This window comes from Corella eumyota, chromosome 4 (assembly GCF_963082875.1).
Source record: "Corella eumyota chromosome 4, kaCorEumy4.1, whole genome shotgun sequence".
NCBI lineage: Eukaryota > Metazoa > Chordata > Ascidiacea > Phlebobranchia > Corellidae > Corella > Corella eumyota.
This window is the reverse complement of record NC_137493.1, coordinates 12677566-12696749: the sequence shown is the minus strand read 5'-3', so window position 1 is coordinate 12696749 and position 19184 is coordinate 12677566. Positions and strand designations below refer to the sequence as shown.

At 26.8% G+C, this 19184-nt stretch overlaps 3 protein-coding genes across 3 annotated transcripts; all 3 read right to left on the bottom strand.

Annotated features, from left to right (window-relative positions):
* Positions 1 to 1598: 1598 nt before the first annotated feature.
* LOC145750877 (uncharacterized) lies at positions 1599 to 6166 on the bottom strand. Its single transcript, XM_082566950.1, has 5 exons — positions 6055 to 6166; positions 5389 to 5565; positions 2053 to 2203; positions 1776 to 1901; positions 1599 to 1614 (listed from the first exon to the last, which is right to left on the bottom strand). The coding sequence occupies exons 1-5, from the start codon at positions 6146 to 6148 to the stop codon at positions 1599 to 1601; spliced, it is 564 nt and encodes a 187-aa protein (XP_082423076.1). The 5' UTR covers positions 6149 to 6166.
* Positions 6167 to 8148: 1982 nt separating this feature from the next.
* LOC145750403 (uncharacterized) lies at positions 8149 to 12130 on the bottom strand. The gene is made up of 13 exons (XM_082566438.1): positions 12022 to 12130; positions 11801 to 11856; positions 11689 to 11733; positions 11122 to 11319; positions 10923 to 11035; positions 10714 to 10827; positions 10421 to 10597; positions 10209 to 10340; positions 10066 to 10150; positions 9543 to 9660; positions 9369 to 9409; positions 9175 to 9230; positions 8149 to 8808 (listed from the first exon to the last, which is right to left on the bottom strand). Exons 3-13 carry the CDS (start codon positions 11693 to 11695, stop codon positions 8782 to 8784), a joined length of 1068 nt encoding a protein of 355 aa, XP_082422564.1. The 5' UTR covers positions 11696 to 11733; positions 11801 to 11856; positions 12022 to 12130; the 3' UTR covers positions 8149 to 8781.
* Positions 11797 to 17865, bottom strand: LOC145750876 (uncharacterized). Its single transcript, XM_082566949.1, has 5 exons — positions 17741 to 17865; positions 17091 to 17267; positions 12289 to 12439; positions 12029 to 12137; positions 11797 to 11856 (listed from the first exon to the last, which is right to left on the bottom strand). Exons 1-5 carry the CDS (start codon positions 17832 to 17834, stop codon positions 11797 to 11799), a joined length of 591 nt encoding a protein of 196 aa, XP_082423075.1. The 5' UTR covers positions 17835 to 17865.
* Positions 17866 to 19184: the final 1319 nt, after the last annotated feature.

The following is a 19184-nucleotide window of genomic DNA, read 5'->3' as shown; positions in this document are numbered from 1 at the left end:
ATCAACATAAGATAAAGTTATGACATCAGGAATTCCAAAACTGGTTGTAACACTCGAATTTGATGTTACTGATTGACTACCACAACTACCTAGTATTACTGTTACCTACAAACAATACACAAAAATTGTATTAAAATTCACTTAAAATGATATATGCAAAAATAATATTCACAAAAACATTGATTTACTTAAATTTATGTTTAATGTTTACCTTTGCTATGTAGGTAGTTCTAGGTGTTAAGCCACTAACAACAGCATAAGATTGATTATAACTGTAGTGATTTGATAAAATTACACTCTGTGAGCCAGATAATAGAATAAACACCTTAAGTATTATAAAAGTTGAAACTATTATCCAGTGTTTCCAATTGCAAATAAAATAAATTAACTTCTTAACAACAACATTTTTTTACTAACTTACTTTTGCATTTAAGGTCAAATTAGAATATATTGTTTGAAGTGATAATAAATTTGTACTCCAGGTTACATTAATAGAGTTACCATCACATTGTACAGGATAAGCTTGTGTGGTCACTAAAATATAAGTTTGATTTAAATTACCAACAATATTAATTAGAAGTTTAAATATATTTTATTATGAATTTATAAAGTTTTTTTACATTGGTATTGACAGGCAAAGTTGTATGTTTCTGTACAGTTAATTGTAATTAGATTCCAAGTTCCATTTTCATAATGAAATGCTGTGCACACATTAGAAGGAGTTTGTGGTAATGTAAAGAAGTTAACTGGAGTTTGATCAGGCCAAACCCAGTTGTTATCTGAATATTTTGCTCCAATTATTACATTTTCTGGTACATCTACAATTTAAAAAAATATTAATGAAATAGGTTGATTTTAATGGCAGTATATATGTTACAATTTTTGTCAAGACATAGTTTAATTGTTTTACAGAAAAACTATAAATATTTTTTATCCAAAACATAAATCATACTGAAAAACAGTACATTAAAATTTAACCAATATTTATTTAACATTTAATATGTATTCTATTTAAGCAAACAACATTTTCAAAGATATTTCTAATAAAATCAATAGCACTTGATAGATTTAAGGCTAACAATAAAAAAACGCCAATATATGCAAAGTTATCAAACCAAACCTCAAAATTATTAAAATATATATGTATATTTTTTATGTATATATCTTTATTCTTAATGTGAGAAGGTCGAATGCGCGACCTAAACATAGAGTAACAACTGCTACCCCGACCAAGTCTCGAGTTGCCTGTGGCAGTTTGAAATATTATAAATTATAAATGCCAAATACTTATGCTGCTGATTAAGTGATGGCTCAGCCCACGACCATATGTGGTATAGCAAGTGTTTTTACCACTACACCACAGTGCCGAACATGGTAGCTTAGTAAATCTCAAAGAATTATTATAAGCAAAAATTGATCAGTTAAAACAGTTTTAAATACCTGGTACATATATAGTGTTATGTACATGAACAAATCCTTCAATACCAAGACTTGAATCATCAGTGGCAGTTAACTTGGTGGAAAAAGGTTGAGTATCTCTACCTAAAAGATATCTTACCAATGAACTAACATTATTTCGAGATCCAAAAAATTGAAAGTCAAAAACGGTCTGTCCTGTTTATATATAATATATATACAAATTTAATTTAATAGCAAGCAACCATTCAAAAATCAATTAAAATGTTTTTTTCTATATTTTTAAATTGTTTATTTTGAAAATACTGTGTATATATATAAAATAACAACATGAATACATAATTACTATATAATTTAACACATATTTACCAGTAGCAGGTTGATCGCCACAAGCAGGACTTGCAGGTCTAGGTCCCACTGTTATACCCCATCTTGTTAATTGATATTGACAAAACGTGAGAGGTTGTGTAAATCCTGGTCTTAAACTAAAAATAAATTTTATTGGAAACAAATTATAAAATAAACCAAACCGGTTAAAATTTTGTATACATATATAATGTTTATATTTGATCATTTTAGGATAGGTCTCAAAAAAATAATTTTATTGCTTTATAGATAGTACGTTATAATGTAAACCTTTTATAAAGATCAACATAAGCAATATCTCCCAAACGTCCAGCACTCATCCAACCGTCTGTTTCTTCAGGTGATAAAGCATATCTGTATCCTCGACCATAATCAGGTCCACTATTTACTCTTTTGTAAAATATCCACACTCTTTGCAACCCTTTTATTAAAAATAAATTTATGTCATTGTACAAAAATAAGTATTGCCCAACCATGCAAAACATTTAAAGAAAAACTTTAAGTAGTATATACAGTGGCAGTTCGTCTATGGGGCTAAAACCACCAACTTTTTTAAATGTTTTTTTTTTAAATTTATGTATTATTTTTTTAAATAATATTTATTTTTTTGCAATGTTTTTCGTTAAAATTATTTAAAAATATTAAAAAAAATAGCACCATTTTGGCAACGAAATACGCAAAATTTTCAAACGTAGCTTAAACATGTGAGGGTGTCAGAATTCGAAATTTGAAAAAAAAGTTGAGAACTTTGATCAAAATGTGGGCTAAGAACACCATAGAGTTGCAAAATATTTTGACAATTTTAAATGTTGTATATTAACAAATTTTATCAGTTTTGTTTAACTATTAAACAAAAATAAAATAAAATAGAAGTAAACTGGGTATTGCATTATTATTTAAGAAAGTTTTAAGGCCTTAAATAATATTTTTAAGTTAAAACAATAGAAATAATAGTTGTTCAATCGGGTATATTCTCAAATTAAATTTATGATGAAAAGGTCGCTCTTAAGCTTCGCTAAAGCTAAAGCAGCAAGTTTAAATCAATTTTTGCATTCCTTTTAAACAATTATATGTAAATAAATGCTTTTAATTTTGATTAAGGCAAGTTTTTAAAGATAATCATAATAGATTTACTGCCTGACAAGTTGGCTCAAGGGCAGCTTGCCTGTTTGCCTGCCTGTCAAAGGAGCATAAATTAAGTTTGCCAAAGAAAAAAAAACATGCAATGTACATACTTTACTAGTGACTGTAAATATTAAGTCACAGATTAGGATGCCATCGAAAATTACAATGAAAAAGTTGAAAGAAAAAGGGCACATTCTAGGCAACTTTGTCAAACTGCTGTTAATTAAATAAAAGTTAATTAAACAGCAAACTTTTGTAATCGAGGAATATTTTAGTTAGTTGCAGCTAATACCTCAGACATCATTTTACAGGAGCATTTGGTAAGTGCAACAGTCATTAAATACACTTTTCTGTCTGTCTGTTTAATATTAGAACTGTGTTGGTGGAATACACTAACAGTAGTAAGGTTGATTTTATTGTTGCTCAAGCAAATAAATTGATTAATATTAATACAATTTGCAATTCTTTTTAGATTTATCGTAAATGGTTATTCTGTTAAACAGTTTTGTTATGACAAGGCCAATGATCCTTCATGATAAGACATGTGCAATGGGTGGAAAAATTGCTTTTAAATTAAAGTAAGTTATGTAAAAATAGCTACTTTTTGAATAGTCCATTAGTTAAATAGCCTATTTTTAAAACATAGGCTATTTATAAATTTATAGTTATGTACATTACACAAACACTTTAACAAAAGAGTAAAACAACATATACATGGGTTGATGTTGTGATTATAAAAGAAAGAGAATGGGAAAGAAGAATGACTAGGAAAAAGAGGAAGGAGAGGGGGTGGTGGAGATTTAAGTATGTGGAGAAGGTGGGAGAGATTTGTAATATATCAGGAAACGAAATAACGGGTCGCTATTCGGTAAATGCGAATCGTTTTTTAAAATTAGCGAATCGTTTTTTTACAAATATATTAGAAATAGCGAATCAACCAAAAAAGGTTAAGGCAATAATAAAACTTTGTGTGTATTTATTTATTTTTACGATCTATTTTAAACGGGTTTAGACTAATTTAAATACATCGACATAATCCTGCGTAAATGTAGGTTACTATAGGGCATTTAATAACAATAACTTTCCATATTTTGGCAATGCTTAAATTTCGCTCCTGAGTTCGTTTAATTGTTGCGCAATTTTTTAAATATATAACACAGCTTTAAAGTAATCAAAAATGTTTCGTTTTCTGTGCGAAATATTCTTAACGATTGTTTAACAATACATTACATTTTAAAAATGCCACGCAACTCGTCAAGTGTTACAAAAAAATGAAGATTATAATTTGAACCTAATAACTGCTCTAAAAATGATGCTACCTCATTTTTAGCGAATCGTTTTTTAAACGTTAATTCGTACCTTGTATATGATATTATTTATGTTTTTATTAAAACAATTTGAAAAAACTTTGAATAATTTTTAAATTTTAACTATAAGACTTACTCTCTAGGTAATTGTTTAGCATACAGCTAAGTCTAATATACTTTTAAAATATATTTATTTAAAAGAAAAAAAAAAGAAGATTATTAACAAAAACTTTATAACCTGTTGTGTCTTAACAATACCTAATGATATATCATGTTATTTTTTAGAAGAGCTGACAAGATAAACAAGAGCGATCAATAAATTGTTTTTTTATATTTTTTCTTTTAAATGTATTGTCAGTTGTTACATAACTTGCACCATTATTTTTTCCCATGTTTTTAGTTTTAAACTTAATAGATGCCTAATAAAATAAATCTTTTATGCTCTTTTGCTTTTTATTTTGTCAATTCACGCTCTTTTAGAATGGAAATTTAAAAATATACAAAAAACGTTTTATATTATAAAAGGATTAGACAATAATAAATAAACAAAAATTAAATTAAAAAACTAAGATAAAAATCATGCTAACTTAATATTTATTAGTAATTTTTTTTAAATATTCTCAACACTGGCTAGGAGAAATTTTTTTAACTTAAGGCCTGTTCACACGACACGGTAACGTTGCGTTACGTAACTTTACGAGTTCTAAGAATTTATTTTTTTTTAATTTTAATAAAATTTTCTAATTAAAGTATACCGCTTGCAAACTTGCGTAACGTTGCGTTAGGTACGCCGTGTAAACTATTAAATGTAAAAATAGCGTGTTTACGGCCAATAAATTTAAAAATTTTTAATTAAAAAAAAAATTTTCAGACCCCCCTAGTGGTGTTGTGATCTTCTTAAATTAGCCCCCCCATTTATTTGACCCATGAGCCGCCACTAAGTATATATATATTATGTGCAGTAGTAAATGATATAAATTTTACTTATATAGACCACACTTTAAATTAGATATGAAATCAAAGTTACTGAGACTTAATGTAGATATTGATTGTCAGTTAGTACAAAATTAGCATTATTTTTAAGTACTACATCCTTTGTAATGTATTGATGACCCATTTATTCTTTACACCTAAAAAAATTATAAATTGACATATATTTGAACTTAAGTTTTACCATTTCTGTATTTGTCGTTAATAAGATTATTAAAGAAATCATTTGTTTGTTGATCTCGAATTGAAGCCAAATTTCCGCCATTTTCCTGACAAAAATTCTCAGCATTTTCAACATTAAGTCGTTTGTCTGATAAACTGTATATAGTATCTCCAATTCCAATTAAACTGTCGCTGCACGCTAAGTAAACATATATATTTATGTTTGAATAATACCAATATATTAAGCTTCCATCTACATTTTTTAATTCTTAAAACTTAAGTAATTAACCGTTTACGATTAAAAGAACAAAACTAAGTTGATTTGGTCCACGCGATTTAAAAATAAGTCCACGCGATTTAAAAATATAAAAAATCCCCCAATCGATATTATTATATTGTACTTATTATTTTTTCTTCAAATTGAATTAGCGATTTTAGGTTAGATTTATTGTCAATAGATTTTTGGATTTGTAAATTAGACAATTACTTTCTGCTTATACTTTATATTAAACCCTACAACATAGTAACGGTAGAGATCACGGAATTCACGTAGATAGACTTACTTATACATTAAATTTTATTTTTAGCAATTAATGAAAAATTAACATGATAAATACAAAAGTAGTATACACTATATCAAATAAAAAATGACTTAATAATATTAATCACTTTTTAGTTAATATATTACCTCCGTCACTTGAAGTTAAAATATATAAAACAACTAATATTGGTGTATAAATCCAAAAATTTTCGTGTGGCATTTTCTTATATTGCATTAACATATAGCCTAACTACGTTATATCTATAAACGACTTAAACAAAAAAAATCAAGTAATTAAAGTAAAAGCATAAACACCTACTCACAGCCTAGGCATATTTATATATTAGCTTAACAATTTCCTCTTGAAGCGGACGATGAAGCGGTAAGAAAGAAAAACAACACGTAAATACTTTGAATTGTGAAAATACTTTTGACTTATATTTGTTGTATGACACTTGTTTTTTTACCTAAAAAAGATTTTAATAAGAACGAGCCAAATTTTAATTTTATTTTTAACAAAGACTTCTTCTTAATATCTAAAATTTTATATTTTCATGATTGCCTAACTAAAATAGTATTAAGTAATGTTTGTATGATTTTAACGTGATCCATTTAGGCAAAAATTCCTTTACCAATATATATTTAGTTTTTAATAAATCATAAACTACTAACTTAAAAAACAATATGCCTAAATTTTTCTTAACTTTAACGAAGAAACAACATAGCCGTACATAGTGTTAACACTATTGTTATAATGTGTAGGCTATAAGAAAAACTAGACTTTTGTTGTAGCCATTTACCCGCCTTTATAACATAAAAAACTTAATTTAGAAAATTTATAAATTTTAATATAAACAACACATAAAATAGAACTATAGTTTATACATAATAAACTGATGCTATAATAAAAATTCCACAAAAACAACATCATCTAAAATTAAATACAAGTTATTTGGCAAAAATAATCATTCACTTAGAGTAAAAAAATATAGGGTTACAGATTTTATTATATTAAAGTTTACTTTGTGTATCTTTGTTTAAACTTTTAAATAAGTTTATATATATCAGTCGCTTAACACTACAGTGTGTAAAGTTTTGTGTAGGAAATTTCTTAATTTCAAGTTTTTTCAACAAAGTAATAATAAACAAATAAGGTTTGTAGAGCACGGTTTATAACTAACAAGTTTTTATAACTTTTATATTCTATCCAGTAGGCAAAATTTCAATATCATTCGTAGTTGCCATATGTTTTAATGGTTTGAAGATATTGAGAAACGTAGCAAACGTAGCAATAGATGGAATTTTATGTTTTGAAACTATGTTTTTACCTCGATTGTTGATAACATCAAGCAAGACCCCAACACTTGGTGGGGTGGTCAGTACTCCAAGTGGTCAAAGTCAAATAATTTATTGACTTGGATTGCTTGTAAAAATTTTAAAAATAGTTTAAAATATTTTTTTTTATTTTTTGATAATTTAAAAAAAAATGCTTATAAACTTAATATATTTACATACATATTTTTAAAAGCTTACAAATTGGTTGTGGCTAGATGAAAGAGTAAGAAGTTTTTTAAAACAGCCTTCCATGACCGGTTTGCCACACTACCAAACCGTGTTGACAGTGTGAAACCATATACCAAAACAACTCAGCAGTGTCATCTTGTGAATTTTGTGCAGCTACACACTTTCTTTCACATTCTGGGAAAAAAATACTAAATTAAAAACTGGCGGTCTACTTATGAATTCAGCACTTTAGCTTAGTCTCAGGAAATCTTTTCAATCTATCAATATTATTTGACCTAACTACCAAATAGTTTTTAGAACTTAATCCTTAATTTAAAAAAGATTTTAAAATAATGTTGTTGACTAACCTGTATATATAAGATGCACGCAAAAAAATCTCTCTAACTGTATCTCGTAAAGGCAAAAATAAAACCTACGAATCTACTTTGATTTTAAAACAAAACTTATATATTTTTTTGACTTAATAATATATAACTAAAAACCTTATAAAATTGTTTATCCAACTATCATAATGAAAACGTATTATCTTTTACGGAAACCTTTAAACACCACCGAACTATTAATTCTTACGCTAAATTAGAAAAAATTAGGCAAATATTACAATATATTGACAAAATGACATTTCTTTACTATTTAATATCATTCTAAATATTTAAACTGACTTATAAATAAACATTTATTCACAGTGTAATATGTTAGAACATTGTATTGTCTGAATAGAGATTTTATGCATGTAACCAACTATACTTCCTTGTAATACGTAAGTAACATCCATGAGTCAATAAAAATCTTAAAATTTTATCAATAATGTGAACAAAACCTTTTACTAGCTATAAAAATGAAATAACAAGGAAAGTATATTGATTTCTACCCTTATTTTAATAGTTAAACGCTTCGAAGGCAATTTACGTATTCTTAGATTACTAATAAAACCGGTGCTAGTTAGCTAGTAGATAAGTAAAGCACGTAAGAGTTTCGGTCTATTGTAAGTGCACTTTAATATAGAAATATAATTAACAAAGTTCATTTGGGTCTCAATACAAATTGAACTGGGAAAAGTTTCAAATTACTATAAAATGCAGTAAACGTTGAAAAAACGTGAACAATTAAAATATTGACAGGAAATATAATAAACAAAAAAAAAAGAAATTAAAATAAAATATTTATACAGAAATAAGTTATGAGAAGTACAATTTATTAAGCGCTATTAGGACAGTTGAATTCAAAAAGCAGGTGAAAAACTAGCCCTACAAAAAACTCAAATATTAACATATTCAGATATTTTCCAAATTATAATTAAAATCAAATATTTACATGTTTATATATCTGAAATTGATGTAGCTGTTAGTGTTAGCGGTAGTTTTCATAAACAGAATTCTAAAAAAATGGAAATTTGTTTTAAAAAATTGTTTGTTATGGTAGCAAGCAAAAAACAAAAATAAAAGGAGTTGCTATAAAAGCAGGCTAACAAAATAACCCATTTTCACAAATTTGCTCAACATTACGACGTAAAGTTAATTGTAAAAAAGGTTAAGCAAATTTTTGTTTTTAATATTAATAAAACATTTCTGGTGCCAATAATTTAGTGTTTAAAATTTAAAATGGTTTTTCTTAGCGAAAATTTTGCAGTAATATTCAAACGCAGCCAAGTGCCCAATTTACAGCAGTTTAAGTATTTACCAGAATCTAAGTTATTTTTCTTTTGACAAAATGTTTTTTCAATTTAAATAAACCAAAACCAACCTGATTTACTGCAGTTGTGTTAACTACATTAGCATATGGAGATTCAATTCCAGTACCTATAAAATTAAAAATAGATCCTATTTCAAAATAAGTTCGATATGCATAAGAACACAACTAAATATATACTCAGAGGTCAGAGCATTACACTGTTATTAAAAAAAAAATTAAACTTTTGGTTAAAAAAAAACTTTTACCAGATTGTGTAGACCTCTGCATAATTTCATTTTTTTGAAACCTAAAAAAACGCGATTTAAAATTTAATTTTAGATTGATGTATGTACTTTATTTTTAATTTACGTTCTTTTTATAAATAGATACTTATCTTTAGTTCAATGTTAATTACAACTATTTAAAAAAATATGTTTCACCTTTTTTTCACCATCCAAATACCCACCACAATAATAACTAACACTACAACCACCCCAACAATAGAACCAATTATTGCTCCTTTAGACACAACAGATCTAGATTTACCATCCCTTCCACCTAAAAATTTAATTTAAAAACAATTCATGCTTCTAAGTTTTTACAAATGCATAAAAGAAACAAACAAGTTCAATATATGCAATAATGAAAAATGGTTAGACCCTAAAATTCAGGATTTAGTTTAGTACTTGATGCTGTAACAACACAAGTCAAATAGATTAAGATCCAAAACCGACAATGTGTTATTGGATACCAAAAATGCCAACATCAATAATGTTTTATACAAAACAAATCAGAATAATGGATTTTATTTGTTTGTATTTAAAACAGTTTTACTTAACAATTTAAATAAAATTGAAAAATAAGAAATATTTATATTTGTATACCCACTGTTATGCTGGACCATTAAGTATATAACATAATAAAAATCAGCAAATAAAAAATACAAAAAACAAACAAGTTAACCTGTTTCTATTATTTTAATTGGTGAAACACAAGTTCCATTTACATTTCCCCATTCTCCAAAACCCTCACAGGAACTTGCTCTTATCTAAAACAACATCTTCTAATCATATTGTATTAAAAAATATAGTTTGTTCTTAAATTACCCTAAATATAACAGTTTTGTTGTAATTATGAAAATCTAAAAGTATTTCCATAAAGTATTTATTTTCCATTGTAGTTAATGAGCTGGGATTAATGGTAATCAATGATGTGTTTGTGTTGCTTTGACCTTCAATCTAAATAAAAATAAAATTATAATATTTTAACCCTAACCAAGATTATGTTAAATTTTTAAAACCATTATTTAATTCCTAACTTCATATGATAAAATGTCATCCACATAACTAGTTGGTATTGGCCACTTGATAATACAATTAGGTTGAGTTGAATCAACATAAGATAAAGTTATGTTATCAGGAATTCCAAAACTGGTTGTAACACTTGAATTTGATGCTACTGATTGATTACCACAATTACCTAATGTTACTGTTACCTACAAACAATATAAAAGAATTCTATTAAAATTTACTTCATCAATATGACAAATTAATTGAAAAAAAAATATCCACAAAAACATTTTTTTTACTTAAATTTATGCTTAATGTTTACCCTGGCTATGTAGGTAGTTCTTGGTGTTAAACCTTTAACAACAGCATACGATTGAATATAACTGTAGTGATTTAATAAAATTACACTCTGTAACCCAGATAATAAAATATCCACCTAAAGTATTATAAAAGTTAAAACTATTATCCAGTGTTTCCAATTGCAAATAAAATAAATTGACTTCTTAACAACGAAATTATTTATTAACTTACTTGTACATTAAAGGTCAAGTAAGAATAGATTGTTTGAAGTGATAAAAAATTTGTACTCCAGGTTACATTAATGGAGTTACCATCACATTGTACAGGGTAAGCTTGTGTGGTCACTAAAATAAAAGTTTGAGTTAAATTACCAACAGTATTAATTAGAAGTTCAATTATATTTTATTATCAATTTATAAAGTTTATTTACATTGATATTGGCAGGCAAAGTTGTAAGTTTTTGCACAGTTAATTGGTATTAGATTCCAAGAACCATTTTCATAATGAAATGCTGTGCACAAATTAGAAGGAGTTTGTGGTAATGTAAAGAAGTTAACTGGAGTTTGATCAGGCCAAACCCAGTTGTTATCTAAATACTTTGCTCCAATTATTACATTTTCTGGTACATCTACAATTTAAAAAAATATTAAGGAAATAGGTTAATTTTAACAGCAGTATAATTGTAACAATTTTTGTCAGCACATAATTTATTTGTTTTACAGAAAAACTATAAATCTCTTTTATCCAAAAAATAAATCATACTGAAAAACAGTATAGTAAAAATAAACCAATATTTATTTAACATATAATATATATTCTATTTAAGCAAACAACATTTTTAAAGATAATTCTAAAAAAATAATTAGCACTAAATGGATTTAAGACTAACAATTAATTTGAATAAATAGCCAATACATGTAACCACATACTTTAAAGTTATTAAAATATATTAACGAAATATTATGAGCAAAAATTTATTCAAAACAGTTTTTAATACCTGGCATATATATAGTGTTTGTTAAATATACAAATCCTTCAATACCTAAAGTTGAATCATCAGTTAACTTGGTGGAAAAAGGTTGAAATTGTCTATTTAAAAGATATCTTACCAATGAACTAACATTATTTCGGGATCCAAAAAATTGAAAGTCAAAAACGGTCTGTCCTGTAAAATTAAATTTACTGTTTGATTTAATAGCAACCAAACGTTTAATAACCAACTAAAATGTTCTTTTCTATATTTTTAAATTGTTTATTTTGAAAATACTGTGTATATATAAAAAATAACAACATGAATACATAATTACTATATAATTTAACACATATTTACCACTAACAGGTACATCGCCACAAGCAGGACTTGCAGGTCTAGGTCCCACTGTTATACCCCATCTTGTAAATTGATATCGACAAAACGTGAGAGGTTGTGTAAATCCTGGTCTTGAACTAAAATTAAAGTTTTTTTGACAAATTACAAAATAAAGCAAACCGGTTAAAATTTTGTATATACGTATATAATGTTTATATTTGATCATTTTAGGATAGGTCTCAAAAAAATAATTTTATTGCTTTATCGATAGTATGTTATAATGTAAACCTTTTATAAAGATCAACATAAGCAATATCTCCCAAACGTCCAGCACTCATCCAACCATTTATTTCTTCAGGTGATAAAGCATATCTGTATCCTCGACCATAATTAGGTCCATCACTAACATTTTTGTAAAATATCCACACTCTTTGCAACCCTTTTATTAAAAATAAATTTATGTCATTGTACAAAAATAAGTATTACCTAACCATGCAAAACATTTAAAGAAAAACTTTAAGTAGTATATACAGTAGCAGTTCGTCTATGGGGCTAATGGGGCTAAAACCACCAACTTTTTTAAATGTTTTTTTTTTAAATTTATGTATTATTTTTTTAAATAATATTTATTTTTTTGCAATGTTTTTCGTTAAAATTATTTAAAAATATTAAAAAAAATAGCACCATTTTGGCAACGAAATACGCAAAATTTTCAAACGTAGCTTAAACATGTGAGGGCTAAACCAAAATTAGCGCAACAAGCTCCCAAATACAAAATATCTTAACACAGTTTTTGCTGTCAGAATTCGAAATTTGAAAAAAAAGTTGAGAACTTTGATCAAAATGTGGGCTAAGAACACCATAGAGTTGCAAAATATTTTGACAATTTTAAATGTTGTATATTAACAAATTTTATCAGTTTTGTTTAACTATTAAACAAAAATAAAATAAAATAGAAGTAAACTGGGTATTGCATTATTATTTAAGAAAGTTTTAAGGCCTTAAATAATATTTATAAGTTAAAACAATAGAAATAATAGTTGTTCGATCGGGTATATTCTCAAATTAAATTTATGATGAAAAGGTCGCTCTTAAGCTTCGCTAAAGCTAAAGCAGCAAGTTCAAATCAATTTTTGTATTCCTTTTAAACAATTATATGTAAATAAATGCTTTTAATTTTGATTAAGGCAAGTTTTTAAAGATAATCATAATAGATTTACTGCCTGACAAGTAGACTCAAGGGCAGCTTGACTGTTTGCCTGCCTGTCAAAAGAGCATAAATTAAGTTTGCCAAAGAAAAAAAAACATGCAATGTACATACTTTACTAGTGACTGTAAATATTAAGTCACAGATTAGGATGCCAGATAACTGTCGAAACTTACAATAAAAAAGTTGAAAGAAAAAGGGCACATTCTAGGCAACTTTGTCAAACTGCTGTTAATTAAATAAAAGTTAATTAAACAGCAAACTTTTGTAATCGAGGAATATTTTAGTTATTTGCAGCTAATACCTCAGACATCATTTTACAGGAGCATTTGGTAAGTGCAACAGTCATTACATACACTTTTCTGTCTGTCTGTTTAATATTAGAACTGTGTTGGTGGAATACACTTACAGTAGTAAGGTTGATTTTATTGCTGCTCAAGCAGATAAATTGATTAATATTAATACAATTTGCAATTCTTTTTAGATTTATCGTAAATGGTTATTCTGTTAAACAGTTTTGTTATATGACAAGGCCGAATGCCAGACACTTCGGCCCCCGGACACTTCGGCCAAGACACTTCGGCCAAATTTTTTTTTTCAAAACAGCGGGGATTTTGCATTTTAATTACCGCGAGAAATTTTATTTTCGCGTAGATATATACAGTTTTTTAGACAGTATTTGAAACAAAATAAGCAGTAAATTAATATTTTTTTTTAATAATAATATGCAAGAACATGTTATCTTTCTTTCGGTGTGTCAATTTTTTAATTATACAAACTAAAACCTATAAAAAACTAATTTTGAAAGCGCGCGCTTTCAGGTGACGGAGGACAATGCATAATGATATCTCGCATTTTGCCAAATAGTGCCGCCTTTCTAAACAATATTTGAAGAAAATAGAGCGTTAATTTTTTATTTTTTACAGCGAGGATTATGCATAAATATGTTATCTTTCTTTTCCCGTGTCAATTTTTTAATTTTACAAACTAAAACTTATAAAAAACTAATTTTGAAAGCGCACGCTTTTAGGTGACACAAGACGATGCATTATGATATCACGTATTTTGCGAAATAGGGCCGTCTTTCTAAACAAAGATTTGTCCTGCAAAAAACGGCGGGGAGTCGGCGATGAAATTCCCGTGTATAAAGTCAGCGTAAGACCATATTTTACCGATATTTAAAATAAAATTTTGCATAAAGTACAGTATATATAAAAGTTTTTATTGATTGTTACGTCAATGACATATGTTAGTTTTTAGAATATTATTTTTTTTTTAATTTTTGTTTCAAAAACCCTTTTTTAAAACGAATTAAAGACGGGTGCTTTTGGCCTTCAAAATTTTATGACTAATCGCTTTCGGCCTGCGAAATTTTTCATTAAACTGCGGGGAGCTTGCAGCGTTAAGCCCGCGTATACTTTTAACGCAAGAACATATTTTACCGATATTTTAAATAAAATTTGGTAAAAGAAACAAAAATTTAAAAAAAATAAATATTTTAAAAACTAACATATGTCATTAAAGTAACAATCAATAAAAAAAAATGATTAATTAATGATCTATTTTCTTCAAATATTGTTTAGAAAGGCGGCACTATTTGGCAAAATGCGAGATATCATTATGCATTGTCCTCCGTCACCTGAAAGCGCGCGCTTTCAAAATTAGTTTTTTATAGGTTTTAGTTTGTAAAATTAAAAAATTGACACACCGAAAGAAAGATAACATGTTCTTGCATATTATTATTAAAAAAAAATATTAATTTACTGCTTATTTTGTTTCAAATATTGTCTAAAAAACTGTATATATCTACGCGAAAATAAAATTTCTCGCGGTAATTAAAATGCAAAATCCCCGCTGTTTTGAAAAAAAAAATTTGGCCGAATTGTCCGGGGGCCGAAGTGTCTGGTTACCGACAAGGCCAATGATCCTTCATGATAAGACATGTGCAATGGGTAGAAAAATTGCTTTCAAATTAAAGTAAGTTATGTAAAAATAGCTACTTTTTGAATAGTCCATTAGTTAAATAGCCTATTTTTAAAACATAGGCTATTTATAAATTTATAGTTATGTACATTACACAAACACTTTAACAAAAGAGTAAAACAACATATACATGGATTGATGTTGTGATTATAAAGGAAAGAGAATGGGAAAGAAGAATGACTAGGAAAAAGAGGAAGGAGAGGGGGTGGTGGAGATTTAAGTATGTGGAGAAGGTGGGAGAGATTTGTAATATATCAGGAAACGAAATAACGGGTCGCTATTCGGTAAATGCAAATCGTTTTTTAAAATTAGCGAATCGTTTTTTTACAAATATATTAGAAATAGCGAATCAACCAAAAAAGGTTAAGGCAATAATAAAACTTTGTGTGTATTTATTTATTTTTACGATCTATTTTAAACGGGTTTAGACTAATTTAATTACATCGACATAATCCTGCGTAAATGTAGGTTACTATAGGGCATTTAATAACAATAACTTTCCATATTTTGGCAATGCGTAAATTTCGCTCCTGAGTTCGTTTAATTGTTGCGCAATTTTTTAAATATATAACACAGCTTTAAAGTAATCAAAAATGTTTCGTTTTCTGTGCGAAATATTCTTAACGATTGTTTAACAATACATTACATTTTAAAAATGCCACGCAACTCGTCAAGTGTTACAAAAAAATGAAGATTATAATTTGAACCTAATAACTGCTCTAAAAATGCTACCTCATTTTTAGCGAATCGTTTTTTAAACGTTAATTCGTACCTTGTATATGATATTATTTATGTTTTTATTAAAACAATTTGAAAAAGCTTTGAATAATTTTTAAATTTTAACTATAAGACTTACTCTCTAGGTAATTGTTTAGCATACAGCTAAGTCTAATATACTTTTAAAATATATTTATTTAAAAGAAAAAAAAAGAAGATTATTAACAAAAACTTTATAACCTGTTGCGTCTTAACAATACCTAATGATATATCATGTTATTTTTTAGAAGAGCTGACAAGATAAACAAGAGCGATCAATAAATTGTTTTTTTATATTTTTTCTTTTAAATGTATTGTCAGTTGTTACATAACTTGCACCATTATTTTTTCCCATGTTTTTAGTTTTAAACTTAATAGATGCCTAATAAAATAAATCTTTTATGCTCTTTTGCTTTTTATTTTGTCAATTCACGCTCTTTTAGAATGGAAATTTAAAAATATACAAAAAACGTTTTATATTATAAAAGGATTAGACAATAATAAATAAACAAAAATTAAGTTAAAAAACTAAGATAAAAATCATGCTAACTTAATATTTATTAGTAATTTTTTTTTAAATATTTTCAACACTGGCTAGGAGAAATTTTTTTAACTTAAGGCCTGTTTACACGACACGGTAACGTTGCGTTACGTAACTTTTCGAGTTCTAAGAATTTATTTTTTAAATTTGAATAAAATTTTCTAATTAAAGTATACCGCTTGCAAACTTGCATAACGTTGCGTTAGGTACGCTATGTGAACTATTAAATGTAAAAATAGCGTGTTTACAGCCAATAAATTAAAAAATTTTTAATTAAAAAAAAAAATTTTCAGACCCCCCTAGTGGTGTTGTGATCTTCTTAAATTAGCCCCCCCATTTATTTGACCCATGAGCCGCCACTAAGTATATATATATAATGTATGTTAAGCAGTAGTAAATGATATAAATTTTACTTATATAGACCACACTTTAAATTAGATATGAAATCAAAGTTACTGAAACTTAATGTAGATATTGATTGTCAGTTAGTACAAAATTAGCATTATTTTTAAGTACTACATCCTTTGTAATGTATTGATGACCCATTTATTCTTTACACCTTAAAAAATTATAAATGTACATACATTTGAAGGTAAGTTTTACCATTTCTGTATTTGTCATTAATAAGATTGATAATCAAATCATTTGTTCGTTGATTTTGAATTGAAGCCAAATTTCCATCATTTTCCTGACAAAAATTCTCAGCATTTTCAACATTAAGTCGTTTGTCTGATAAACTGTATATAGTATCTCCAATTCCAATTAAACTGTCGCTGCACGCTAAGTAAACATATATATTTATGTTTGAATAATACCAATATATTAAGCTTCCATCTACATTTTTTAATTCTTAAAACTTAAGTAATTAACCGTTTACGATTAAAAGAACAAAACTAAGTTGATTTTAGACAAGTTCACGTGATTTAAAAATATAAAAATTCCCCCAATCGATATTATTATATTGTATTTATTATTTTTTCTTCAAATTGAATTAGCGATTTTAGGTTAGATTTATTGTCAATAGATTTTTGGATTTGTAAATTAGACAATTACTTTCTGCTTATACTTTATATTAAACCCTACAACATAGTAACGGTAGAGATCACGGAATTCACGTAGATAGACTTACTTACACATTACATTTTATTTTTAGCAATTAATGAAAAATTAACATGATAATACAAAAGTAGTATACACTATATCAAATAAAAAATGACTTAATAATATTAATCACTTTTTAGTTAATATATTACCTCCGTCACTTGAAGTTAAAATACATAAAACAACTAATATTGGTGTATAAATCCAAAAATTTTCGTGTGACATTTTCTTATATTGCATTAACATATAGCCTAACTACGTTATATCTATAAACGACTTAAACAAAAAAAATCAAGTAATTAAAGTAAAAGCATAATCACCTACTCACAGCCTAGGCATATTTATATATTAGCTTAACAATTTCCTCTTGAAGCGGACGATGAAGCGGTAGGAAAAAAAAACAACACATAAATATTTTAAATTGTGAAAATACTTTTGACTTATATTTGTTGTATGACATTTGTTTTTTTAACTAAAAAATATCTTAATAAGATCAAGCCAAATTTTAATTTTATTTTTAACAAAGTCTTTTTTTTAAATCTAAAACTTTATATTTTAATGATTGTCTAACTAAAATAACATTAAGTAATATTGTTTAAAAGTTCTATACCAAGTACCAATATATATTTAATTTACAGTAAACCATGAACTACTAACTGAAAAAAATAATATGCCTAAATTTTTCTTAACTTTAACGAAGAAACAACATAGCCGTACACAGTGGCGGCTCGTGGGTTAAATAAATGGGGGGGCTAATTTTAGAAAATCACAACACCGCTAGGGGGGTCTGGATCCCTCAGAAATATTGTAAATTATTCGCTGTAAACACGCTATTTTTACATTTAATAGTTAATTATTTAAAGTATAGGCCCTTTTACACGGCGTATGCAACGTAACGTCGTTCACACGTACGAAAGTTACGCAAGTTTTGTGTTGGGAGCAAAATTTACGCAAGATTTCGTAAGCGGGATACTTTTAGTAGATATTGTTTATTAAAATTTAAAAAAAATCCCTAAAAATTGTAAAGTTAACGCAGCGCAGCGGTACCTGTCGTGTGAACATGCGTTAGGTTAAAAATTTTCCCTTACCCAGTGTTGAAAACAATTAAAAAAATTTCTAATAAATATTGAGTTAGCAAGATTTTAATCTTAATTTATTATTGTCTATTTTCTTTATAATATAAAACGTATTTTGTATATTTTTAAATTCCGATTTTAATAGAGCTTGAGATGACACAATAAAAAGCAAAGTAGCATAATAGATTTCTTTTACTAAAAGCGTTTTTTAAGTTTAAAACCAAAAACGTGGGAAAAATAATGGTGCAAGGTATGTAACAACTGACAATCAATCCATTCAAAAAAAAAATATTAAAAACAATTTATTGAACTTCTTGTTCATCTTGTCAGCTCTTCTATGAAATAACATGATATATCATTAAGTATTAAAATAAAGACACAACAGATTAAGTTTTTGTTAATAATCTATTTCACTTTTTTCTTTTCTTTTGAATAAATATATTTTAAAAGTATATCAGACTTAGCTGTATGCTAAATAATTACCTAGAAAGTAAGTCTTATAGTTAAAATTAAAAAATTA